Source organism: Eleutherodactylus coqui, chromosome 3, assembly GCF_035609145.1.
Source record: "Eleutherodactylus coqui strain aEleCoq1 chromosome 3, aEleCoq1.hap1, whole genome shotgun sequence".
In the NCBI taxonomy this organism is placed as follows: Eukaryota; Metazoa; Chordata; class Amphibia; order Anura; family Eleutherodactylidae; genus Eleutherodactylus; species Eleutherodactylus coqui.
Window position 1 is genome coordinate 287,141,834 of NC_089839.1, and position 27,417 is coordinate 287,169,250.

The 27,417-nt window shown below is 45.4% G+C and overlaps 1 protein-coding gene across 1 annotated transcript in view; it reads left to right on the plus strand.

Moving 5' to 3' along the window:
* The window catches only part of AGBL4 (AGBL carboxypeptidase 4), a 1,858,614-nt gene that overhangs the window by 1,821,443 nt on the left and 9,754 nt on the right, over nt 1-27,417 (plus strand). Inside the window, exon 12 of the mRNA XM_066594768.1 lies at nt 3,498-3,594. Within this exon, the coding sequence (XP_066450865.1) occupies nt 3,498-3,594 (97 nt within the window). The remainder of the gene's footprint in view (nt 1-3,497; nt 3,595-27,417) is intronic.

The window sequence follows — 27,417 nt, forward strand, 5'->3', positions numbered from 1 at the left end:
GCATTTTTGGTCATACCGTCTCCAAGAAGAAGTTTTAATAAAAGAATCACAAGATCTAAGAATCACACAAACTACAACATGGTACCAATAGAGACTACGGGACAACTTGCAAAAAATAGGCCCTCTCACAACTAAGTTGACGAAAAAGTAAAAAAGTTATGGCTGTCAGAAGATGGCGACAGAAAATAATAGTAATTTCTTTTTTCCAAAGATTTTTTTTTTTTAAAGTAAGGCCTTAGTCACACGGGCGTTTTTTCACGCGATTTGCGCATCGCATGACGGATGCGCATGCGCAAATCGCGTGACCGGCGCCGAAAAATCGGCCCAAAAATCGCCCGAAAATCTGCTCCTAGCCGCGTTTCATTAGAAACGGGCCGGAGCTGTCCAGCGCATTGCATTCAATGGAGCCGGAATACAGCGGCTCCATTGAATGCAAGCGCTGCGGGCGAGTGTGGGATGAATTGTCGGGGAGGGGTTAAATATATAACCCCTTCCCTGCAATGCATCCTTAAATGTGAAAAAATAAAAAAAAAGGATGTACTCACCAGCTCCCGGCAGCTGGAGATCCCGGCGGCCGGCCTGCAGTGGGTGTGAAGGAGGTGTGACTCAGACTTGCCCCTGATTGGCTCAGCGCTGAGCCAATCAGAAGCAAGTCTCAGTCACACCCATTCATGAATTCATGAATGGGTGTGACTGAGATCAGCCTCTGATTGGCTCAGGCTGAGCCAATCAGGGGCCAGTCTGAGTCACACCCCTTCACACCCACTGCAGGCCGGCCGCCGGGATCTCCAGCTGCCGGGAGCTGGTGAGTACATCCTTTTTTTTATTTTTTCACATTTAAGGATGCATTGCAGGGGAGGGGTTATATATTTAACCCCTCCCCGACAATTCATCCCGCGCACGCCGGCAGCCCATTGCTTTCAATGGAGTCAGCTGTATTGCCGCTCCATTGAATTTAATGGGCAAACATTGTTCTTCTCTGCCACAGCTGTTACAGCTGTGGCAGAGAAGAATGATTTGTCTTCTGTATGTTCTCAATGGGGTCGGCGCTGCTGCCGCCGGCCCCATTGAGCGCATATAGAGAAGAGAACAGGAATCGCAGATCGCAGATAGGTGCGATCTGCGATTTCTGTTCTCTAATTTATCGGACGAGCGCATAAAAAGCGCTCATGTGTCCGATACCATTGCAAAGCAATGGTTTTAAAAAATCACCGGACGCATGCGCATGCGCAAATCGCGGCAATAAACGCCCGTGTGACTAAGCCCTAATACAGCAAAAAAAAAAAATGACATAAATTTGGCATTATCGTAATCGTATTGACCCATTGAATAAAGTTAGCATATTATTTTTCCCACAGCATGTACAGCATAGAAACAAGATCCTGGAAAGATGGCAGAATAGCAATATATATATTTTTTTTCACTCCACAATTTTTAAAAGTTTTCCAGTACATTATATGGTGCATTAAATTGCACCATTGAAAAAAACAAGCCCTCATGTAGCCATGAAAACTATAAAATAGTTATTATTTTTTTGAACATGTGAAGGAAAAAATGAAAAAAAAAAAAAGAATAGTCAACTAAATAGCATATTATCTAATATTACTCCTCCCGGTCTCCCTCCAAAACATTCTCTCTCCATAGAAGGGAGATAAAAGACAATTTAGCATTTATTTTCCGGCACACATAATAATAAGTAAAAAGAACCATTTTGAATTTATTTCCCATCTGCCATTAATGAGCAGAAATTCACATTTCTGGAATTCCAATATACCACCTGACTCCTGGGATATGCAAAGACGATGCTAAAAAGAGGAGTCAAGGAATCCGCGAGAGTCCTTCACAAAAGGTAATTAAAAATAAATCAATATTATCGGCATATGGGGCACATCGCTGATTTAATAGCTTATTGAAAGCTTATGATTATTTAACAGAATCTGCTGGAGTGCTTTCTAAATGAGGGAGTGAAAGACGTATTAAATAAATGGCTGGCAATTAATGATTGCAGACACTAGATTGGATGCCCAAAGGATCTATGTACTCGAGTCACAGAGTGCAGCACAGATGCATTATGGGCCAATAATGTTCCCAATCAAGGATGGATTTCGTATGCAGGTATCGGAGGTCTTCCCATTGTGCACACAGCTCTGCTATACCGGCTCTAATTAAGAGACACAGTAGAGCACTTCTGATGACACTTCGCTCACTTTGTACATCACTATGTTTGTACTTGTGTTGCAGAAGACGCAACCCAAGTGCTACAAACCTATCATGGTCTTTTATTAAGAGCGTCACCCCAAATTCATAATTCTCTATTAGGCTTGTGCTGCGAGATGCCCATTGTTGGATCGTAATGAGACTCGTATGGTGTAATGTGACCAGCGCTATCAAGGTCACTCAACTCCTGATTTTCAACATGTTTTCTACAATACACTGGGTTCTCCTTACCCAAATTTGCAACTGTTTGCACCCTGTTTCATGGCTGTAAGGTGTGAGTTTCAGGTGGTCTTCCCCATCTTTCTGTTGTTTGTTACCCACTACCAGTGAAGGGTCGTGTAGAAAGCCTAGCATTCTGCCAGTAGTTTACTGTCCTGACTTCCTTGCCCTCAATTCTCATGTGCATTGCACTGTCCCTGGTCCACTCAGCAGGAAGGGGCAGTATCTGAATTCTCACCCCCTCTGCTTTCCCAAGATGGCGGTTCGAGACATTTTGGCTATAATGTCTGTGTGTGTATGTACACACAGGCACAATAATAGCAAGAGAGGCAGAGACTGTGGAGATCGCTATCACAGTGTTTGCAGATCTGTCAGTCTGGAGCCTCTGAGTGCACAGGAGCTTTCTGTGAAGATAGCCCCTTCCCCTGTTGTTATGGAAATATCCCAGTGTCTTTGTTATGACAGAAGCTCTGCACCTAATGACAGATAGTTGATTGCAGAGAAGCTGGAAGTGAGAACCCTGGTGGCAGCCACTCCGAATGTGATTTCTAGAGTTAACAACATTTTTAATGCAAGTATATTACAGAAATAAGGAGATTAACACAAGCTAGTAGATGAGCAGAAGTTGTCTGAATAGCTTGTGCCCCTTTAAAGGGGTTGCCAGGGACTTTTACTATTGATGATGAGGATAGGTCATATATAGCCGATTGCTCAGCCCACTGTCTGTACGGATGGCGCTCAGAGCAGATAGCGCTGTCTGTATTGCAGTGGCCCAGTTTGATACTGCAGGCTCATCTCCCATTGAATTCAGTGTGCCTGTATTACCAAGCTGGGCAACTGCAATGTTGACAACGCTATCTGCTTCCAACACTGTACACAGCAGGCCTGGGAATCAGCTGATCAGTGGGGATCCCTAGTGGTGGATCCCTGCTAATCAACTATTGATGACCTATCCTGTCAGTGTCACAATATCCCTATTATCGCTAACTTTGTATCTTAGCATACAGGATGTCCAACTTTACAATTAATAAGTATAAAGTTTCCTTAACAGAAGATTTCAGATATGAAACTTGGAAGAAATGTTGCTCGTACTTTTCTGGACTACTACCACCTGAATGGTGCCACGGCAAGACCGGCCGCTCCTGCATCACATGTACGGTAAGTAGAACAGATGAGATACTTAAGGAAACATTGCAAAAGTTGAATTTGTCATATAACTTTAGTGGAACCGTATAACTTATGCATCATGGAAGATCTTATGTAGAGTATGATTATTCCACGGACAGCACACAGATTGACTATAGCCAATTAGGCTATTCACACAGGCACTTTTACACACAGACTGATTGTCCATGGCAAATCAATTCACGGCATCTCTTATTCTGCTCCATAGCCTGGACCAGAATTGGGCATGAAATGTCCACTGCCTGCGGGTATCGGGCAGCACATAGACATGTGTATGCATTGTGTCCATTGTGAGTCTTTGGTGGGCCTTGCATATGCCTGTCTGTAAGGAGCCAAAGTGTTAGGCTTCTGGGAACATCTGTTGCCCTATTAGAACACATGGACATCATAGGGTGGATTTTCGAATTCTCTCGCTTGTAACCCCCCACTGTCAGAACTAAGAGCCTAGACAGAGAGAAAGGTTTTCACCTTGGTGATACGACCAATAGGGCCTATTTAGTATTTCATTTGTAGCAACATTTTGATGGAGAAAAGTAGCAATTTTGGAACAGGTGCCAAATTGCAATTTTTTTGCCATTTACGTCACAGCTCTCCATCTTTTCAAAAAAGTGGGCGGAACCTGGCTTTAGGGGCGATGGCCATGTATGGCTCATCATATTTACTATAGTCTATAGCAGAAACTGGTATACATTATAGCAAAAATCTACTCCAGCTGGTGAAGGTTCTAATCTGGCCCAGGGGGGTGCCACCAGATGAAACAAAATGTACTAAGAGTAGAGATGAGTGAGCGTACTCGCCAAGGCAAACTACTCGAGCGAGTAGTGCCTTATGCGAGTTCCTGCCTGCTCGTCCCTAAAAATTTGGGTGCCGGCGGGAGTGAGCGGTGAGTTGCGGGAAGGGGGAGCGGGGGGGGGGGGGTGAGAGAGAGATCTCCCCCCCCCCCGCCGTTCCTCCCCCGCCGCACCCGAATCTTTAGAGACGAGCGGGCAGGTACTCGCATAAGGCACTACTCGCTCGAGTAGTTTGCCTTAGCGAGTATTCTCGCTCATCTCTAATTAAGAGGCTTACACCTTAGTACGCTTGTTGCGGGTACCTGGGTGCTGCCTGACTGGCGTGTGAAATGCCAGTGTAATCAGAAATATTAAAGTTGGTAATCCTTGATGAACAATCCCTTTAAAAAGGACCAGCCACATTTACCTACAAGTGGAATGGGCTGCAAACCCTTGTTTGTACGCGGTGGTTGCCATTACTTTTGGAGTCTGGAATTAGTCAACTGTCCAGTGGGCGGACTCCATTGTTCAAGGCTGACATGATGTTTGATTGGCTATGAGTTGTGGCGCCCACTGACAATTACCTAGTTTTGGACTCCAAGGCCTCATTCACACAAAACATCGCCTGAATTACTGACTCTTATGGGAGCGGTAAAAAAAGGGAGGGAGCACTCGGAAAAGAAGACAGCTGCCGCTAGTAGAGCTATTCAAAGCTCTTTCCAAGGATTCCAAGGATTTCTGGCAGACAACGAAATTCCGCGCTGCTGCACCTTTTTCCTGCGCTACGCCTGTGTGAATGGGTTTGAAAATGCTAATTAAGATCGGGACTCGATCGCTGCTATTTACCGCTCATGCAATTTGCGGCTGCAATGTGCCCGGTGTCAAAAGGTATCGACTCCTGTGGGAATGAGGCGTATAAAAGTAATGGGAGCCCCTGCAGGTGAAGGAGGGGACTTGAACAAAGATGAAAATACTGCAGCGAGAATACAGTCGCAGGCCGCATTCACACGAACGTATATCGGTTCGGTTTTCACGCCGAGCCGATATACGTCGTCCTCATCTGCTGGGGGGGGGGAGGATGGAAGAGCCAGGAGCAGGAACTGAGCCCCCGCCCCTCTCTGCCTCCTCTTCGCCCCTCTGCACTATTTGCAATGAAAGGAGGTGGGATGTGGGATGGGGCGGGGCTAAGCTCAGAGAATTGCAAATAGTGCAGAGGGGCTGAGAGGAGGCAGAGAGGGGCGGGAGCTCAGTTCCTGCTCCTGGCTCTTCCATCCTCCCCCCCCCCTGCACATGAGGACGATGTATATCGGCTCGGCGTGAAAACCGAGCCGCTATATACGTTCGTGTGAGTGCAGCCGTAAAGGTACTTGTCAGAAGACCTCTTTAAGACCTCCTGCACATAACTGTATGCGTATTTGCATGCACATTACAATAGCGTTTTTGCGCTTGTATCGGCACATTTTACTGTACGTTTTGTGTGCACAAGGCAGGCCCATCTGCGTAGCAAACAAAAACGCATCAAATAAAATGGCTAATTAGTCTTAATGAGTTCCAGCTGTGTTCTTTTGCAAATCCCCATTGACTTCAATGGTGGGCAAATATGCCGAAAAAAAGAGCATGCTGCATTTTTCTTTTTTTTGCGAAATGCGCAGGAAATATGTGCATGTGAACGAACCCATTGAAATGAATGGGTCCTATGCTCAGAAATGTTGCACTTGTAAATACGTCCGTATGAATCTATCCTAAACCAATGCAATAAAATTAGAGCTAATGCACTACGAGCGCCATATGATGGATTCAATGTATTTCATCTTGTGGTGGTGGGCTTGATTGGTGACTGTCCTGATGGTAATCGGATCCTTCTGCATCCCTCCATCATGTTGCACTGACACTACATGTGTCTTGCAGATCATAATTTCAAACCTTCTGTAGAGCTGAACACATCTTAACCTTTAAGCGATTGCAATAAAAAAGATATATTGGACAATCAGGAATAAAGTCACGTCTTGGTGTCGGACTATGCCCCACCTTCGCTTACATTTGTGGTAGGAAACCTTTACCTTCGTCTGTATTTCCTTTTGTACTTCTGCTTCCACGGAAGACTTGCAAGCAAATGAAACCTGAAATAAAGAAGCTGATCAGTCAGGCGTGTAGAGTCCATCCTCGCAGTACAGGACTGGGGTAATGAACGCTGGCGCCGTGTACAAAACCACAACCTCCCTTGCATCTACTATTATCTGCCCTCCCTGTCCTACGTACTGATGGGGGCACATTACTCCGTCTGACCCCGTTACATCAACTTGGTCGAAATCCTCAGTGTGTTTTTATCTAAACCTTCTACTAAAATATTGTCGATGGCTCAGCCGGCGGCAGCATGAGTAAACCCAGTACAGGCAAACCTAGTAAGGACGAACCCAGTACGGGCAAACCTAGTAAGGACGAACCCAGTACGGGCAAACCTAGTACGGGTAAACCTAATACAGACAAGCCTAGTATGGGCAAACCTAGTACAGGCAAAGCCAGTACGGACAAACCTAGTACAGACAAGCCTAGTATGGGCAAACCTAGCACGGGCAAACCTAGCACGGGAAAACCCAGTAGGGACAAACCTAGTAAGGACGAACCCAGTACAGGCAAACCTAGTACGGGTAAAGCCAGTATGGGTAAACCTAATACAGACAAGCCTAGTATGGGCAAACCTAGCACGGGCAAACCTAGTACAGGCAAAGCCAGTACGGACAAACCTAGTACAGACAAGCCTAGTATGGGCAAACCTAGCACGGGCAAACCTAGCACGGGAAAACCCAGTAGGGACAAACCTAGTAAGGACGAACCCAGTACAGGCAAACCTAGTACAGGCAAAGTCAGTACGGACAAACCTAGTACAGACAAGCCTAGTATGGGCAAACCAAGCACAGGAAAACCTAGTACAGGCAAACCCAGTAGGGACAAACCTAGTACGGGCAAACCCAGTACAGGTAAAGCTAGTACGGGCAAACCCAGTACGGGCAAACCTAGTACTGGCAAACCCAGTATGGGCAAACCTATTACAGGCAAACTTAGTAGGGCAAACCCAGTACGGCAAACCTGGGCAAGTGCCGGGGCACTGAAACTCGGGGAAACCACTCAGGGCTGGGATCAATCTGGCCCTGGTTCTTGGAAATCAATTGTATCCATGTCCTAAAGACGGAAGTACAACTGACTATAACAGTCACACTGCAGGAAGCCAAGCACCCGGCCTATTCTCTGTTATCGCACCGCCTGCGTCGTTCTGCATGATCCTGGCCAGAAGAGGCTGAAGCATGGGATGGAGGATCCCGTAGGGTAATGATGAAGGTGAGTGAGTTTATTATTTTCTTGCTGGGGCACAGCGGGGCCTTTAAATGACTAAGGCTGCTTTCACACGCCTGAGAAAATCATGAGAGATTTGTGTGTTGAGAGATGCACACATCTCACACGAATATGAGACCCATTCTTTGGAATGAGGTTATACCCATTAAAAAAAAAAAAAAAATAGAGCTTACTCTATTTTCCAGCTCATTTACGTGCCAATGTTCCTCATAGAAGTCAACGGGGGTGCGCAAATGCAGACGTATTACACAAAGACATACGTGAAATACAGCGTAATTCCACTGGAAAAAGAACGCATTTGGTACTCATTAGCCATTTTAATCAGTGCGTTTGTTTGCTGCGCACAAATGAACGAGCCTTGTAGTCAGAAAAGGGGCAGCACAATACACCGCTACGTGTGCAAAACAGCTCTGCTCAGTGCGCCGACAACCATGATGTGGCCCTAGGTGAAAAGGAGTCGGAGGCCTTATTCACACGACCGTATGCGTCTTTACGTTCGCCCATATGCGCCGTATAATCGCATGAATGAAGATTTGCCGCGATCGAGTCCTGATCTTAATTGGCGTATTTCATGCCATTCACACGGGGAGCTGCTGTATATAGGCCAAAAAATATGATAAAGTGTGGAAATCTATCGATCGGCAGAATTCCTCAGAATGACTAATAATGCTTAAGGCCCCCCTCACGAAGGCGCTTCTTACGGTGATTAGCGCAGAACTTTCAGCACCGTGCTAATTGCGGTACAACGCTCCCATTGTTTCCAATGGGACCACTCACACAAGCGCAGACAGCGACGCACGTTCTATTTTTGAGCGTATCAGCATTGTTAAACGCTGTGCTTCGCCCATTGAAATGAATAGGCAGAGTTTTCTGCGCTGCTGAAAACGCGGCACAACTTGGTGCCGCGTTTGGACGGCGTTAAACTCCCTAGCTACACTATGTGAAAAAAAAGCAATACCCACCTAGCAGGTGTCGCCCGGGTCCCTCCTGCAGCTGTACGGCGTTCATGTAGGCTTGCTTGCCGTTGTCAGCGCCGACAGAGTATCTATTGCTGGTAATGGGGATTGAAAACCCCGCCTCCAGCAAGAGATTACTCTGATTGGTTCTCCAGCGCTGGCTCAGCCAATGAATGGCTGTGATTGGTGCGTCAAGCGCTGGCTCTGATTAGATGAGCCAGTGCTTGAAAGCCAATCAGAGCAATCTCTTGTTGGAGGCGGAGTTTCAATCCCTGTTACCAGCAAGAGATGCTCTGTTGGTGCTCAGAACTGCACAGAAGCCTGCAGGATTGCCAGGCAGCAGCGGGAGGTACCCGGACGGCGCCTGCTAGGTGAGTTTTTCTTTTTTTTTCCAGCTTCCTTGGTTGTGCTGAAAACTCAACTGAAAACACTGGCAAAATGCATGCCAACGCTGCTAAAACCGCAGTAAATGCAGCAGTGAAAAATGCACCGTTTTTGAAAACGCCTAAGTGAGGGAGGCCTAAATAGGGCGAGCTGCCTTCTTCTCCCAGCGTTGTACGCAGGGTAACTCCCTCCCCCTTTAAGTTTCCATTGAAGTCTATAGGCGCTTCCTGCGCATTCCAACAAAAGATAGGGCAAGATTTCAGTCGTGGCGTTTAAAATCGGCGACCGAAAACATTCGCGTAAGTGCTTTTTTTTTTCCGGCGCAATTTTTTTACATGGCCAAAAAACGTTCATTTGAATGAATACATTGGAATCCAATACTTCACATGGTCACGATTTTTGGGCAATTTTTTTTTTTGACGCGGCTAAATTCTGCGAATGAAGCCCAACACCCCTGTCCTAGGAGTTAGCTTCTTTTCCAGCGCAGCCCGACTTCTCGAACCGCCATGCTTCCGATTCCATATAACAAACCCCCTAAATGAGTCCGTCAGAAACGCTCATCGCTCCCGTCCCGTTTGATATCTGCCGCACATTTTCCTTTCCGCCCTCGTATAAAACAGCTCAGAAGTTTTTGTGCATGAAATTTGAAAAGAAGAAAAAAAAAAAGCGTTGTTTTGCCGCCGCTCTAATAACACGCAGAGCGCACAGTAGGACAACTTTCTATTCTCGCCGACTTGCTAATTATCCTGATAATTCTGCTTAACACTGGGGTCGCTCTGCTTGCAACTGCAGAAAACCAATTACAGGAAGGTCAGGCCTTGTCTGTCGCCGCGCAGAAATACATGTTTATGAACTAGATTTTATTATGCCGCCAATATGGCGCTGACATATTTCTTTACACAGCATTAGCTGATGGAACACAAACTTCACGGAGATTCGGTTTACGGCAAGAAATAAATGTTCCGGTTGTTCTAGAAATGTTTGTGGGCTAAATATAAAATGTAATATTTAATTGGATGCGTTTTATGATTCCTGTGGGAGATCGCGGCTCTTCTATTCCATTCATCCCGGTGACAAAGATCAAGACTTTAGCGCAAGCGTTCCCCGTGGGCTCTGCACGAAGAATAGGTTATCAGATTGTTTTTTTGTATAGTGGCCATTTGCATCTCTCTATAAAGATATCACATCCCCATCACTTCTATACGGTGACCATATTTTGTCGCGGTTCCTTCGTAACCGAGATATTCCGCGCAGTTTAATAATTTGGTCGCCAGTTTTTAAAACTTTTTCCAGTTGTCACGCATCTTTTTTTATGAAGTGGTACTTAAAACTGTGGACCTGTCACGGCTGTTCTGCGACTCAGATTCAAAATGGCGCACCCCGTTTTTTTTTTCAAAACTAGTAATAAACTTTGCAGAGCCGGAAAGGTGGGTTTCCATCACTCCATAGAAGGGCACTAGTGCTTAAAGGCTTCACACGGGCTTATTGGCGTGCGCAAAATTTGCACGCACCATATGCCGAGAATGTTGATTTCAATGGTTTCATTCACATGCATGTATTTTTCTTGCGCATTGCGGTCGCGGAAAATTTACGAAACCAGCAGCGTGCTCTATTTTCCTGCGCATTTGCGAACCAAAATTCCCCATGGAAGTCAATGGCGATGTGCAAATGCACATAAAATATTCTAGGAGATGCGTGAAACACTGCGTAATTGCGCCGGTAAAAGAACACATCTGGAACTCAGACTAATTAGCCATTTCAATCGGTCTGTAGTTTCTTTCCGCACACAAATGCCATGCCTTGCATGCAGAGGAAATACTGTAAAGTACGCCGATGCATGCGCAAAAAGCATTGTTCGTTCTGCAAAAACGCTGCACTCATGCATGTGTAAATACACATATGCTGTGTGATGCCGGCCTAAATGTTGCATAATTGTTAACAAGCATTTCACATTACCAATATTTCTGACTTTGGGACAAACAAGGCTCTTCTAACCATATTGGCATCATTACATCGCCACCGCCGTACCGCATACTTTTCTTCCTCAGGTCCGCAGGATGGCACCATCCTCGCGGCCTCCACACCATGGGTTCAAAATGTCGGTACGTAATACAGACCGTCTTCCTCATCATTCTATAATTCTGGAGCTCCGCAGCCTGGCCGACTCACCGCACCATAGGTGCAAGGTACATCATCTCTGTCATACGTATACTTTCGTCGACGCCTCAAGCCACCTCTACAAATGCCCTGCCTTCCCATTACAACGTTCTCTGCATTGTTTATACATAGAATATGGCTTCCTAAGTGAGCTACACATGAGGAAGACTCCCATTCCTCCTGCACACTATGGCATCCTTCACTCCAGTGATCTCTCCGGCCACTACACAATGTCTCTTCAGCCCCAAGTCATCAAGGCCCTTTTTAGGTCTGGTTGGTTGGTACCATAGATGCTCCCTGGCCTGCTGTTTTGTCTCTCTGAAATTGCTGCCGCCATGCCGCTCATGACCTGCCCAATACCATCCCTACAGTGAAACCCGGTGGTGGCCGCATCCTGCTATGGGGTGTTTTTTCAGCAGCTGGGACAGGGAGACCGGTCAGGGTTGATGGAGAGCTGAATTGAGTAAAAATTGAGATTGAGGAAAAATTCTTAATGAAAACCTGATCTGGAGCACAAGGAACCTCAGACTGGGCAGAAGGTTGACCTTCCAACAAGACAATGACCCTAAGCACACAGCCAAGATAACACAGGAGTGACTTTAACCCAATCAAGCATCTCTGGAAGGAGCTGAAAATGGCTGTCCACAGACGGCCCCCACCCAACCTGACAGAGCTTGAGAAGATCTGCAGAGAAGAATAGCAGAAAATCCCCAAATCCAGGTGTGCAAACCTTATGGCATCATACCCAAGAAGCCCGGAGGCTGGAATCGCCGCCAACGGTGCTTCAACTAAGTACTGACTACAGGGTGGGAATACTTCTGTCAATGCAAAATGTTAGGCTTTCATTTTTTAAAAAGTTTGCAATGATTTCTGTTTTGACTTTTCACATTATGGGGTATTGAGTGCAGAATGATGGGGGAAAAACTGATTTTTTTTAACCTCCACAAGGCCACAATATAACATAATGCAAAAAAATGAAAGGTCTGAAGACTTCCCAGATCTACTGTAACAGCAGCCAACCAGCTTCAGTATCCTTGTTGTCTAAGAGAAACAGAAATTCAAAATACCAGTGGGCAATAGAGCACAAAAATAATGTCACTGAGCAATAGAAAAATGTCACCTGGTCAGATAAATCCACATTTCTGGTGCATCATCTGATGATGGGGAGGCCAGAATTTGGTGCAAGCAGCATGATCCCTTCCAGAGCCCTATCTGCCAGGTGTCAACAGTTCAGACTGCTGGAGGTGAAGTACTGATCTGGGAAGGTGTTTTTGGCACACCTAGGTCCTATGATACCCGTCTAGGGTCGCCACAGCAAACTGCTGCAATTCTGAAGGCAAAAGGAGGTTCAATACACTACCAGAGGGGATCCCTAATAAATTAGCCATTTGATGAGCTGTTAGCTTTTAATGCTATAGCCTGGCATTGAGTGCTATTATTACAGTGTTTTGGCCGCAACTCAAAATCAGGTCTGGAGTGACGTCAGAACGTCAGCCCCAGATCATGTGATCATGGCACTGATGCATGCGCCATGTCATTCAGCGGTATGTGGTTTGATTGGACAGTGAGAAGGTGATTCACCCTGCCAGCCAATCAACCGTTCTTGTAATGCATATATTCCAGGCCCTCCTTTCAGGGGCCACCGGTAATTCCTCTTTCTGGTGGAGTTTTGATTGGGTCAGTGCCCTCCTGGTGTCAGCATAATATCAGATAAGTCCACAGTGTTTTTTTTCATAGGTTGACATTTGGAACGTCTGCTACCTTGTGCTGCTGTGTCTATTGTAAGTTACATCTATCAGTGGTCCCCTCCCTTATCACCATCTAGGGACAGACAAGGCTGCCCTAGGTTCTGGACATGGGGACGTCCTTGTCAGGGTGATCGCCCCACTTTTAGTTATGGTTTCCTCATATTAGTAGGTTAGGGTCAGATTCCTCTTTTTGTGATTTTTCAGTTTCATTATTCATACTTTCTGTTCACCACATTATAACATGGTGTGTATATTCATCCTTGTTGGACAACTATTATATCTGATCTGGACGAGGTGTTTGGCATCCAGCTAAGTTGAAACAGCTATAATTTAGTTTATTATTAATGCACCCAACTCCTTTTGGATTTTAGACTCAACCACTAGTGATCAATTCAGGACATAGATAGCCTGCATGTTTTCTGCCAAACGTGTAACTTTACACTTGTCAACATTGAACCTTATTTGTCCTTTTTCTACCCACCCACTTTATTTAGGTACCCTGTGGGGACACAACATCCAGTCCAGGCTTGTTTAACAAGAAGGTTAATTAGATCCTTAGGAAAAGTTATGGTCAAGAATTAGAATTAGTCTGACACTGCAAACTCCAGATCAAAGTCATGAGGACAAGTTAGGATCATACCAGGAACAACAGTGGTTGAGTAGCCAAAAGACAAAAATTGTGTTTATTAGCTGCTCAATTGCAGAAAAAAAGCAGATATCAACACTCATATATACTATAAATTATACATATTGGTACAGGGCTCCTATTAGTCATCACAAGCGCCATGCCAGCAGGGTAGCTTTTTGCAGTAGAAGTAACCCTAAAGGGGTTCTGCCCATTTTAACACTTATCATTACCTACAGGATAGGGGATAAGTGTCTGATTGGTGGGGAACGGCCACTAGGCCCCTATCAATTACGAGAAAAGGCATCCTTGTACCCCTGAATGAATGGAGCGGTGGATGAGCATGCTCACTGCCAATGAGACTTCCAGGAGCCTAACAAAGGCTCCCAGTACTGCCATGGCTACATTCTTATTGGGTCGTGCCTAATAAGCATATACTTTATTACTGACAGGCAATAATGCTTCAGTGTACTGGATATATCAAACCGCTATATACAAGAAACAGCAGATCACATTGTGAAATCCCCAAAGGACTAAAGAAATAATGAAAGTTTAATAGATCTTATTTTAAAAAGTGTTCAAAGTAAAAACAAAAATGAAAACCATCTTTTCCATAAAAGTATTTCTTGTAGTTCGAGAATATTAAAGAAAACAAAAAAATTATACTTGTAAAATAAAGTTAACACATTAACTAAACCACTCAGTGGAGAGCGCAAAAACAATGCAAAAAAACATCCATGGAATTGTTTTTTTCCCCCAGCCCCCCAAAAAGAATAATAGCAGTTAATAACAAATTTAGGGCTCAGTCAGATGGGCGTTTGTTCGCTGCACATGTTGCTTATGTTTGCGATCCGCATCTATTAGAACTAATGCTTTTCAACGGCAGCTGTCATATGCCCGATATTTACCTGCACACAGAAATGCGCAGCGGTAAATATAGGGCAGCGGATTTAAAAATGCAAGTAAGGCTGCGATAGCGCTGTGTTTTTTTAACGCGATTGTCAATGGGACTTTCTAATGTCAAAAACGCATTGCACAAAAATCGCAATGTTTTTAACATTAAAAAGTCCAATTGACAATCGCGTTAAAAAAAACGCAACTGCGGCATTTTTGGATGTGAAACCCCTGGATACTGTCACATTCCAGGGTTTCACCTTGTGTCCAATGGGGCCAGCGACATTGAGAACATACAGTGAAGACCGTGATACTCTGGCACAGCTGTGGCAGAGGAGCGCGATGTTCTCCCATTGAATTCAATGGAGCTGCCGCTACAGCCGGCTCCATTGAAAGCAAGGGGCTGGCGGCAAGCCCTGCAGTGATTTTCGGGGAAGGGCTTTAAATATAAGCCCTTCCCTGAAAATCATTCCTAGAATGTGTAAAAAATAAAAAGATATATATACTCACCTCTCCGCAGCTGCCAGGGCTCAGGCGAGTCTAGCCGGGTCTTCTCCCTGCATTGCTCTGAATGACAGCTGAGAGCTGCCTCTAGTTGGTCACACTGCTCAGCCAATCAGAGACAGCCCTTTCAGCAGGCAGGGATTTTAAATCCCTGCCTGCTGAAAGCACTTCAGAGCAGTGCAGGGAGAAGACAGGCTGGATGCGCCTGAGTCCTGGTAGCTGAGGAGTTGAGTGTGTTTTTTTTATTTTTTACACATTCTAGGGATGATTTTCAGGGAAGGGCTTATATTTAAAGCCCTTCTTTGAAAATCACTGCAGGGCTTGCGGGCAGCCCATTGCTTTCAATGGAGCCAGCTTTAGCGTCGGCTCCATTGAATTCAATGGGATAGCATTGCCGGCCTCTGCCACAGCTGTGACTGAGGATTTCTTCATCTCCACGGGGAGTCCCATTGTCACTGGACACTGACAATGCTATCACAGTGTTCAGTGACAAGAGGACTCTCCGCAGAGATGAAGAAATCCTCAGTCACAGCTGTGGCAGAGGGTCGCGATCTTCTCTGTATGTCCATGGGGCCACTGCTGCTGTCGCCGACCCCACTGACTGAAGGTGACACCCCTGGATGTGACAGCATCCAGGGGTTTCACATCCAAGGAATCCCCTGCTGTAGTTGTCACAGCCGCAGCAGGGGATAGCAGACAGCGCACTTTATGTGCGGAAAAACGCGGCTAAGTGCGTTTTTTTCTGCCTGCCGCCTGCTTCAGTCATGTGAATTTTTGTACATTTGCATTCTGCGCAGAAGGAATTTGCACGTTAAAACGCCCATCTAACGGATCCCTAAAAAGTTCTAAGTGTAAAGAGTAAAATGAAAAAAAAAAAAGGGATTCTGCCATCTTTCGGTGCGTCTTGTTTCTATGGTCCACAAACTGCAAAAAAAGAGACACATAACGGTATTTTATGGGTAATTACGATACCAAACATGTAGTTTTTTTCTTTGCTGTACTACTTTTATTTTTTTTCAAAGACATTTAATTTTTAAAAAATTATTTTCTGCCGCCATCTTCTGTGCGCAATAACCTTTTTATTTTTCCATCCACATAGCTGTGCGAGGGCTCATTTCTTGTGGGATGTCCTGTAGTTATGACTTTTTGATCGCTTTTTATTGCATTTTTTCTTGGAGACAGAATGACCAAAAAAGCGCATTTCTGGCGTTCTTAATTTTTTTCCGAACGACGTTGACCGCGCAGGCCAAATAATGCGTTACTTTCATAGATCGGACTTTTACGGACGCAGCGATACCAAACATGTATTTTTGTTTTATGATTTTGATTCTTTTATTTAGTCTAACCAATGATCTGTAAAAACACAGTTCATTAATTACAACTTACTGCTGGATGATCCGCAGCGTTTATGCCACATGGAAACATACCCTACATGTTACATAAACCTACCCTTATAGTGTTCAATCAGCACACGGTGTGTAACAGGGATTGTGAAATAGTTGCACAATCACTTTTGGTTAATGACCAACCAACTGGATTAATTGTATAGGCAGATTTCCAAAAAATACAATACACCAGCAATTGGATGACATCATTCCCCATAATTAGGAAACCTTATGTGGCAGAAAAAAAAATGGATATCATATTTGAATTCAGCGCACTAAAGTTACTGTAAGCCGCCTATCTGCTACAAAAATTGTGTTGCACAGTGTAATAGGAAATGCAATGTACACTGTTTGTGGAGATTGGAGGCAAATAATGAAGATGGAACAATCCCTCTGCAGCGCCACCTATTGGATGACAGCATTCCTGCAAATCAATGTCAGACCCTTTAAACAAGTCTTTATAACAATGACTGGGAATTGACCAAAGGCCAGAATACCATACACAGACAGCTGTTAAAGGGTTTTTGCCTCCCATCAGTGTGCAGTAGGTTTCTGGCTTGATTAGTGAGAGGCCTGTGATGTGAGTCAGGAAGAGTATCATCTTTCCTTAAGGAGAGCACCTAGCAGGTGTGTGGACACACCAAGGAAGTGAGTGAAGAAACTTATAAGGCCATGCAAGCTCCTCAGCTCCACTGGAGATTGGACAACACACAGACGGGCATTTGTGTGCTGTCGGATACGAGTTGCACCCAAGATTCTTGGAGGCAACATGCACTAGTCCTTCTGAATTGGCTTGGCAACCAGTTCCTGCAAACTGTGCCATAATTAGGGGTAGAGGCTTATTTACCTCCACATTTTATCCTGCTTGTGCCACTGGAGACTGTTGACGTTCTGCATTTCTGTGACATATTCTGCATTTCGGATCACATCTTAAAAACTTACTAATCACAGTGTTTCTTCACTTTTAAAACTTTCCGTGACGATTGTGTCCACAGAAGTGTTCATCGCACCTGCAGGGCCTGGTCTGTTTTCATTACTGAGGGTGGTAGAGTACTTTTGATGATAAAACATGCATACAAAGAGACCCGGTAGACGAGAGTCATCACTATTCACTGCCCACGCACTGTATGGCTCCTCTGTTCTGTACCTCCTGCTGCTCGTCATTGGAAAAGCAGAGCTAGTTATGTACTGGCAGGCAAGGCAGGAACACAGGCTAAATATTTCTGTTAATTCAGTGTTTCTCGGCTCTGCCATACAAAACATCACCCGCTGTAACATATTTTGTTTTCACTGCGGCTGCACCCGTAAATAACCGTCTACACTCCACCATATCGCGTCCATTTCTTCTCATTGCAGAATTAGGTATATAGGTTTATAGGACCTTATATAGACATTTGGGTTTGCATATACAGTACTGTGCAGATGTGGAAAAAATGCTGCAAATAGTTTTTTTTTTCAAAAACAGAAGCGTTAGAGTTTTTTTTTTGTCAATTAAAAAAGCAATGTGAATGAACAAATGAGAAATATTAATCAAATCAATAGTTGGTGTGACATGTTTTTTGGCTTCAGAACAGCATCAGTTTTTCTAGGTACACTTGCACGGTCAGGAATTGTAGTCAGGTGTGTGATTTACCAATTATACCATAGAGGTGATAATGATCATCATTTTCATATGTAGGTTGAAACACAGTCATTAACTGAAACATAAAACAGCTGTGTAGGAGGATTAGAACTGGGTGAAGAACAGCCAAAAAGAGAGGTTGTGGAAGACAGTTTAATGTCACAGGTCATACACCATGTCAAGAATGAGCACGGCAACAAGACACAAGGCTCTGGACTGATGAGTCAAAATCTGAAGTATTTGACTGTAACAGAAGGCAGTTTGTTCTCCGAAAGGGCTGGAGAACGGGGCAATAATGAGTGTCTGCAGGCAGCAGTGAAGCATGGTGGAGAGCGGTATAATAATGTGTTTGCAGGCAGCAGTGAAGCATAGTGGAAAGCGGTACAATAATGAGTGTCTGCAGGCAGCAGTGAAGCAGGGCGGAGAGCGGTACAATAATGAGTGTCTCCAGGCAGCAGTGAAGCATGGTGGAGAGCAGTACAATAATGAGTGTCTGCAGGCAGCAGTGAAGCATGGTGGAGAGCGGTATAATAATGTGTTTGCAGGCAGCAGTGAAGCATGGTGGAAAGCGGTACAATAATGAGTGTCTGCAGGCAGCAGTGAAGCAGGGTGGAGAGCGGTACAATAATGAGTGTCTCCAGGCAGCAGTGAAGCATGGTGGAGAGCGGTACAATAATGAGTGTCTGCAGGCAACATTGAAGCATGGTGGAGAGCGGTACAATAATGAGTGTCTGCAGGCAACATTGAAGCATTGTGGAGGCTCTTTTGGGCTGCATTTCAGCAAATGGAGCTTGATTATTGCATGAATAAAATGCACACAGTAATGTCACAGCATAGGAATAATGCTAACAGTGATGTCATAGTATGATGATAATGCACACAATGATATCAAGCCATAGATTGTCCCTTTACTGTGATATTAACATGTGTAAACTGTCTTATATAAAAAAAAGCCTACAGGCTTTTCCTTGCACCACACTTTGACCCCTTTACCTGACATTTGGTGGATGATTTTAGTGTCATTAGATTTGCTACATGCTCACCACCACCGTAAAATCATCAAATTTGAGTTTAATACATTCTGTGAGCTGTCAGGCAAGTTGAAAGTTACAATGTTAAGTCTATTGGCACTGCAATGCTGTGCTTCAGGCGTGCACTGGAAAGAGTGAAGCATTGCTAAGTGGCGCTCCAGGGAAGCCGCGGGTGGTGAAGAGGTGAAGCAGTGATAGAGACAAACAGCTGATGTTGCAAGAGGGATGGCGAAGTGGCATGGTGAGCGAGAGTCAGAGTGAGAGAGAAAGTGAGAGGAGGGAGAGAGAAGTGGCATGGAGAGAGAGGGAGAAAGCAGCAGCATGGAGGGAGTGAGAAGCGGCATGGAAAAAGAGGGAGAGAGAGGGAGTAAGGAGCGGCATGGAGAGAGGGGAGAGGGATGGAAAAGCGACATGGAGAGAGAGGGAAAAGGGGAGAGAGAAGCGGCACGGAGAAAGATATAAGCCCTACCCTGAAAATAAGCCCTAGCTACACTACATCGGAAAAGAAAAGCAATACTCATTTAGCAGGTGCCGTCCGGCTTCCTCCCGCTGGCTACCGGCGCTCCGGCAGGCTCTGTGCAGCCCTCAATGCCAACGGAGCATCTCTTGCCGGTGACAGGGCTTGAATACCCTGCCTCAAGCAAGCAATTGGTCTGATTAGTTCATGAGCGCCGCCTTAGCCAATTAGAGCCGGCGCTTGATGTATCAGTCACAGCCATTCATTGAATGACATCATTGAATGGCTGTGATTGGTTTACGAGCACCGCCTCAGCCAATCAGAGCAATCACTTGCTCGAGGCGGAGTATTCAAGCCGCGTCACCAGCAAGAGATGCTCCATTGGTGTTGAGGACTGCACAGAAGCCTGCCGGAGTGCCAGAGGCCAGCAGGAGGGACCCAGATGGCGCCTTCTAGGTGGTTATAAGTCAACCCCTGAAAATAAGACCCTGTGACTCTTTTGGGTAAAAATTAATATAAAACCGGGTCTTAGTATTACAGAATGGCTTCTCCTTACACAGTCCCAGGAGACAGAGCAGTGGACACAGGAGACTAATAAAATCAGCACTGGGAGACAGACCACGAGGCATATACAATATGTTTGAAAATCACTAAAATATTAGCAAGCTTAATAAATAAACTGTGATATGGAACAGCTGTGCCTGCACTAGAGATAATAGTGCATGCACAGCCGGAGCTTCATGTTCTGCTATGCTGCTAGCTCGCTGAAGATGGATTTCTCAGCACCATCTTTTCCTAGCTCTATAGCTGAATAAGGGTTTTGTACAAAAATGTATAGAACAGGCTGATAAAACCTATTGCAAAAATGGCTATAATCACTTATTCTGTACATTTTAGAAAAGAAATGAACAGTATAGTTAGGCTTCGCTCTCACAGGCGCTTTTAACCGCAATTAACGCGGTGCTTTCAACGACGCGCTAATCATGATCTAACGCTTCCATCTAAATCGATGAGGCTTTACAGAAATGCGTTCGATCTTGGCGCTGAACGGCGATTTTCAGCGCCACCATTTTCGAGCTCTGTCTGCTCCATCTTCGTCCATTTAGCGCACCTCATTACCCATCACAATAAGGAATACACTAAAACATGCCGTCGGCCACAGGGAGCTGTGGCCAAAAGCAAAAGTGAAATTGTGGTATGCCGCATACATGTGTGAGAAAACCTTTGCTCTTTAGCAAAAACTGCTGCTGCAGCAGTGGAGGGATAATGCACATTGCAGGGGCACAGCAATTATCTATACACTCGGTTGACAATAGTATTGGGGACACACATAGAAAGTGATGAAATTTAATTTTATTCACGTCTTTCAATACAGTGCTGGGCTGCCTTTGGCCTCAGTGACTGCAGTAACCCTCCTAGGCACTGATAGATTTGTGGGTGGTTTTGCCTCGATTCCTCAAGGAGAGCTTCAAATAGTTATTTAGGGGGCGTGCTTGATAAGTGTGTTGGGCGTGCATGGATATGGCGTTCTAGTTCATTGCAAAGATGCTCGAAGGGATTGAGGTCCAAACTTTGGGCTGGCCAATGAAGTTTGCGCTCCTCAAACCATGTCTTAACACTGCGTGCTGTATGACATGGTGCTTGGTCATGTTGCTAAGGACACGGAGTGGTACCAAAGTATTGCCACAAGGTAGGTAATGCCACATTGTCTGTAATGACTTTGTTCCCATTGGCATTGAGGGTGTACTTCACTAGAACCGATGGCCCTAGTCCTTCCCAGCAAGAACACCCCACATCATAACAGAACCTTCACAATTGGGATGATGCAGCTGCATAGAAAGCGCTCTCCAGGCAACTGGCATGCCCAAGAGTGGCCATCCGATCCCACAGCACTGGCTTCCACTTATTTTCATTCCAAGAACGATGCACTAAGCACCATTGCGGAATCCTCTGTGCATTCACTGGTGTGATGTTGGGCTTGTGTGCAGAGCCGATCATCCATGGTAACCCTTCATATGCAGTTCCCTACAGGTGGTTCTGCTGCTAATCAATTCCAATGGCCTATGAGACCTCCTAAGTGAGTGTTTTGGCAGACAATGAGTGTGATGCCTTCATAACTCAATCAAGGCTTCATTGTCCATGTTCTATTAGTTTACAAGTTCTCCCCGAACATGGCTGCCCTGCCCATACACCAGATCTTTTCTATTTCTGAATAACATTTCCATAGGATAGCCAACAGTGGACTTTAGAAGGTCAAAAAGCGCTGTGAGGTCCCGTACTGATTTGTTGCTCAAGTGACATCCCACCACCATACTCCATTGGAAGACTGTCAACTTTACACCTCATCGTATTTGATCGTTTCTGTACTATGATATTTCCGAATTGCATATCCCCTATGCCTGACAGCACAGGATTGGTGGGGGTCCCAATACTTTTGTCAACATAGTCTATGTCCCCATTCCATACCATATTCCCCTCCTTACAGGATTCGTAGCCTTCACAAATTGCTCCTTACCTTTGCTTTGAGGTTGTTACAACCCGTAGCAGCTGTAATGCCTGCTACCATGGTAGTTACTCCCATGATAGAGATACATACTGTTTGTCAGTCATGGTCTGAGGAAGACTTGGCAATAACGTCTTTAGGCACTTTAATGGGTACCATTATTGCTCATCACCCAGCATCTGTTCTACATTAGGAGACCGAGATGACTCAGAAACCACTGTAAAGAATATTTACCAACTTCACACAAGAGGGCAACTGAGAGACTTATATTTCAAGTTAATTTGGGGGGTTGGCATGCATTTTAAGTCATTTTTTTACACTCCCGACAATCAGAATGATACCAGAGCTAAAGCCCAGAGCAAGATACCGGTGTAGTAAGTCTACCTAATTAACCTTTTTCTTTAACTCTTCCCATGCTGGAATCTCAGGGGCATGCGATCCGAATGATCTGTGGTATAAATAGACATTTGCTATTGTTCTTGCTGTATGTTTACTCAGACCTGTGGGATTCGATGAGTGACTGGCTGCCTCAGCTGAAAGAAAAGGTTAGGAGTCTCTGATTTAGCATGAATCGTCGGCATTGTTGGGAGCGCCAGACATGACGCTTAATTAGAATATAGTGTTTGTGCGAGCCTATGTAATTAAACCAGGGGGACTCTACACCTTGTTGTTTTCCATTCATTAATGATCATTTGAGCTCGTTTTACTTAAAAGTGATGGGTCCAGGAGACCGGTGAAGAATTTTTTCCCATGAAAAGGGTCACTATTCAAAAGGCACGGTAGGGTTTAATGCATAAACAAAACAGCGGGGATAAGGAACACAGGCTATAATCCTTTTATAATACATCTGGATAAGTAGATTTCAGGGACCTTACGGGGAAAATTGGGCCAATTTATTGAACACCCGCATACACAGACAGTAAAGTAACAGTCGACGCAGACTACACCAGGCTATGGCTTACGTGAGTGCTTTCATATTTAACTATTGCATCGAACCAACAAAGCCATATTAAAGGGCTTGTCTAGTTTAGAAAACCCATTTTCATATGCACTATTAGGGGATTCTGAGTTAATAGAGGGCATTCTCTGTTTTGCATCTTCTGGCCAGAGTGGAAAGCGGTTATAAAGAGTGTCTCTTGCTCCGGAGGACATGTCCAGTCCTACATTAGGGTGTCTGTCCACCACTGTGAATTCGCTGGCGGTAAATGGACGGCGAATCACGCAGGCTGAAGCTTTCCAAAGCGTTGCTATGGAAAGCGCCGGCCCCGTGTCCACGAGCGGAGAATCATTGCGATTCTTCACTCGCGGCAGGCAATTCGCAGCATGCTGTTCTAAAGCCAATCATCGTTCAGTGGGAAACGCACACCAAACAAGTATATACCACCCTACAAAGTTGTTGGCTAGTTGTTTCAAGATAATGATTACCTGTTTACACCAGACGATAATCAACCAGTGACTATTTTTAGGTGAGCTGAAACTAAGTGACCAGTGAACTAAATATTATTCATCATATGGTTTGTGGTCATGGTGGTCAATGCGTTTTAAACATTAGAAAGTCACATTGACATTTGCATTAAAAAAAACGCAAGTGTGTGGGAGCCCCAACATGGAGGGAACACTGGTCAGTGGTGATTTCCATTCCCTGGCTTGCAGTTCTTATTAGTATATAGTACCTCTAAAGGGCCGTTTACACGGAGCGATGATCGCTCAAAACGACAGTTTGAGTGACAGCTTTGAGAGATCATTTTGCATAAACTATTAAGTAGCTACTCAGCTACTTAATAGCTTATTAGCGTGCAAATGAAGCCTTTAGCTGAAAGCAGTTAATAGCCCGAGGGCTCTTATCTGCTTTCAGTTCCTTTGTTCTCCGAAAGGAAACAATGCTATCAGCACTACCCGTGGAGAGCTCCTGATAAGGCCGAATGATGATTTTTAGGTTGGCTTGAATTTAACGATCAGCTAGCAGTGCACGGAAAGTGCACGATGGCCGCGCGTTTAGATGCAACGATGATTGCTCAAACGATTGCTTTTTAGTGATTTTTGAGTGATCATCGCTCCGTGTAAATGGGCCTTAAGAGAGGCAGCCTGCAAAGGGGCTTATCTGCATATTCAGACAAAATGAGGAAGGAGGAAGAAAGTACAAAAGTTATCATTCACAGTTACTTCCTCTCGTCAAAGATTAAACCAGCCTAAGACAGAGCAGAACCACTTTTGCTAGTTCTAACAGTAACCTTAGGCCATGGATCCGACTGCAAGCCACAGCTACTAAACAGGATCCATAAGTAAGTCAACACACTTTTCAAGAATATGTCCTCAAGTGTTTCCAGCCACTTGTGGCCAGATTGGACACTATGGATTCCTCTCAGATAGTGTAAGCTGCAGTCCAAGTTGCCACTCAAATTGCTACACAAGTTGCTACTTGGGTCTGTACACAAGCCATAAGTCAGTTTATCACTCATCCCACTGCTTAAACTACTCTGTTACCCAAGCCTGTGGCTCCAGTTCCTACACTTAGCCTACGCCTTCCTTTGCCACAATCTATTCTGGCCCAAATGCCTGATAGGCCATCTCAGTGATGAGCATTCCAGCAGAGAATCATAGAATGGTAGAGTTGGAAGGGGCCTCTAGGGTCATCGAGTCCAACCCCCTGCTCAAACCAGTGTAAAAACCAGAGACGGACCGAGGGAAGAAGGCATTGAAGGGAAGCGTCCATGACAGGGTTTGGACGAGAATAGAGCCAGGGATGGGTGGTGACGTGACATAGGTGAGTGAGGGGGGTGGCTTTACATATAAAAGGGATGTACATTACAGGGATGGGGGGGGGGGGGTCAGCCATATTGGTTACCATTTGGTAGAATCAGGACCTGCCTGTGGTATGTAAAAAAAAAAAACTACACTGTAGAGAATATCCTTCACCAGTTAGGGGACACAGAAGACAGAGGGTTATAAGGGTTGCAGTCTCACGTATATGGACTGCTAGTAGGGTCTAGGAATACTTACGCCAAGGTTTCCCCTCTGAATATCACCGTCCGCAGAGGACTAGGCCTTTAGCATACCTTAGTCCTTAAGTGAATCTTCCAGGCCCGACATCGTGTAAAGAGCCCATCAAAGCCCCTTCCTGCCCAGGCAGCTGCCTCTCCTTAGTCCTGGTTGGGGAGAAATCCGGTTGTGCTATGGGCCCACATCTGGCGTACTCACCAGGCTGACTTGGAAGCTGAATGGGCAATGGCAGACAATGGCGTCCAGGAGCGGAGGAAACAATCTGTTCTCTCAGTGTTCGGAGCTGGCAAGTGAGCAGCATCAGGCATCCTAGGATGTTTTTAATCTGGCTTTAAGCATTCGCAATAATGGCAAGTGTGATTGGCAAGAAGGCCCCGGGAACTGCTCCGTGCTGTTTTGTTATTTAAATTCGATTGGGGAAGCATATCAGGTATATGGGGGTCAGGCTTGGTTACATTATGATAAACAGTTTCATCAACACAAGGCAGTTTGGTCGAGCATCCGCTGAGATCGTAAACATATTGTACTGTGACTAAAGGTTACAGCTTCCTTTGGGGCTAGTCAGGCACATCAGTTGTTTCCTGGAGGAGCTGGGGGTTCAGGTGATTCCGGGCACTCAGCAGCATATCAGAAAGGACTGCGCTTTGCATTCAATGATGGGTCCTGTAAGTTTGGTGCAAAATATAAAATTAAACACAAATTGTAGCGTTTCCGGCACTAGGTTAGAGCAGCGGGTATAGTAGCCGTGCAGGTCCAGAGAGTAGTCGGGGGGAGAGCCAGGAGTCGGCAACAGGTGGTCTCAGGTGGCAGTACAAAGGAAGAGGCAGGTAGCGTTGTCAGAGGAAAGCCAGAGGTCAATAATGGAAGGTCTCAAGTCGTTTGCAGAGGAGCAGGGTGATAGTGGAGTTTGACTAAGGCTGTGAAGCACAATAATCACACATTGAGGGAGCGCCAGGGCCAGGCTTTATAGTGAGCCTAATCAGGAACAGAGGCGGGGTCAGGACAGGGGAACAGACCAGGAACCACAGGATCATCGCTAGGTATTAGCAGAGAAGCTGCAGCACATTTGCAAAAGCAACAAGGGCTGGATGGCTCAGCATTGGTCATGTAGAGCTTTTTCTGTATCTTTTGCAGATTGTGCTTCTTTGTTGATGTGGATAATGGGCCACTCATCCATTTTTGGGGGGCACTGAGAGAAGCTGTTAGGCCAGATGGGCAGCAATTTGGTTTTAGCAGGGAGAAAGCTGTTATTCAATGGACTAGTATCAGTGTTTCTGGTCGCACAATGCACCACTTACTAATATTATATAATAAGGGATTGAAGTTGGTCAAAATATTTCCCTTTAAATAGTAAGCTATTCCCATTATTTGGAATTTTGCTGATCATGCGGTTTACAAACTCCATCTACTCGCTGAGGAAACATGTTCGCTTGTTGCTTTTGCATATGAGCTGCCTGTGATTTACGAACTTCAGCAGCAATCTGAGGAGACATGTTTGCTTGTTGCTTTCACATATCAGCTGCACAAGATGTGCAAACTTCAGCTGGTGGCTGAGGTGACATTGTGGCTTGTCACCATGTCATGTAAGCTGCATTAGCTTCACGGCGGCGTTGAACCCTCTGTGGTGACATGTTTGCATGACAGCGACAGTTCGTTTCAACACTGGACAACAGTTGACGATTAGATGAAGGCTCCACTGGTGTTGGCGCCATTTGCATTTGAGATGACATGATATCACGTTCAGGAGATGTGAAGATAGGGGTGATGGACTATGCATCAATGTTGTTGGTCAACATGCACCGCCAGCTATGTGTCAGGGAACTGGGGTCCGGGTACTGGATGTCCCTGAAACTGCCCACAACCCCTGTCCCTACCTACTTGCCCCCCTGGGCTAAGCCCTGGGCGAAAACTGGGTAACGGTCCCTAGACTCTCTAGGGAAGCGAGGCAAGGGGTAAGACTACAGACAGACACTGAGACAAACAAACACAGAGGCATGTCAGGCAATCCGGGTTAGCAACAGGAAGGTACGCGGTACAAGGAGTCAGGCGAAGGCGAAGTCAGGGTCAAAGCAAATAGTTAAACAGGGAGACAGGCAAATCCAAAGAACGCGAGTGCAGCAGAAGACCTAACTGACACTGGCAATGCGAGAACATCACCATCATGTGATCAGGGGCGGAGCTCAGGGCTTCAGTGACTGATCACATGGCAGTCTAATAGAGGTGGTTAATCGGCAGCAAAAAACTTTTTATACTGAAGTCAGTGAGGCAATCAATATGCAGAGCCCATAGGATTACGAATAGAGATGAGCGAGCATACTCGTCCCAGCTTGATGCTTGTTCGAGTATTAGGGTGCTCGAGATGCTCGTTACTCAAGACGAGCACCACGCGGTACTCGTCTCCATTAAACGA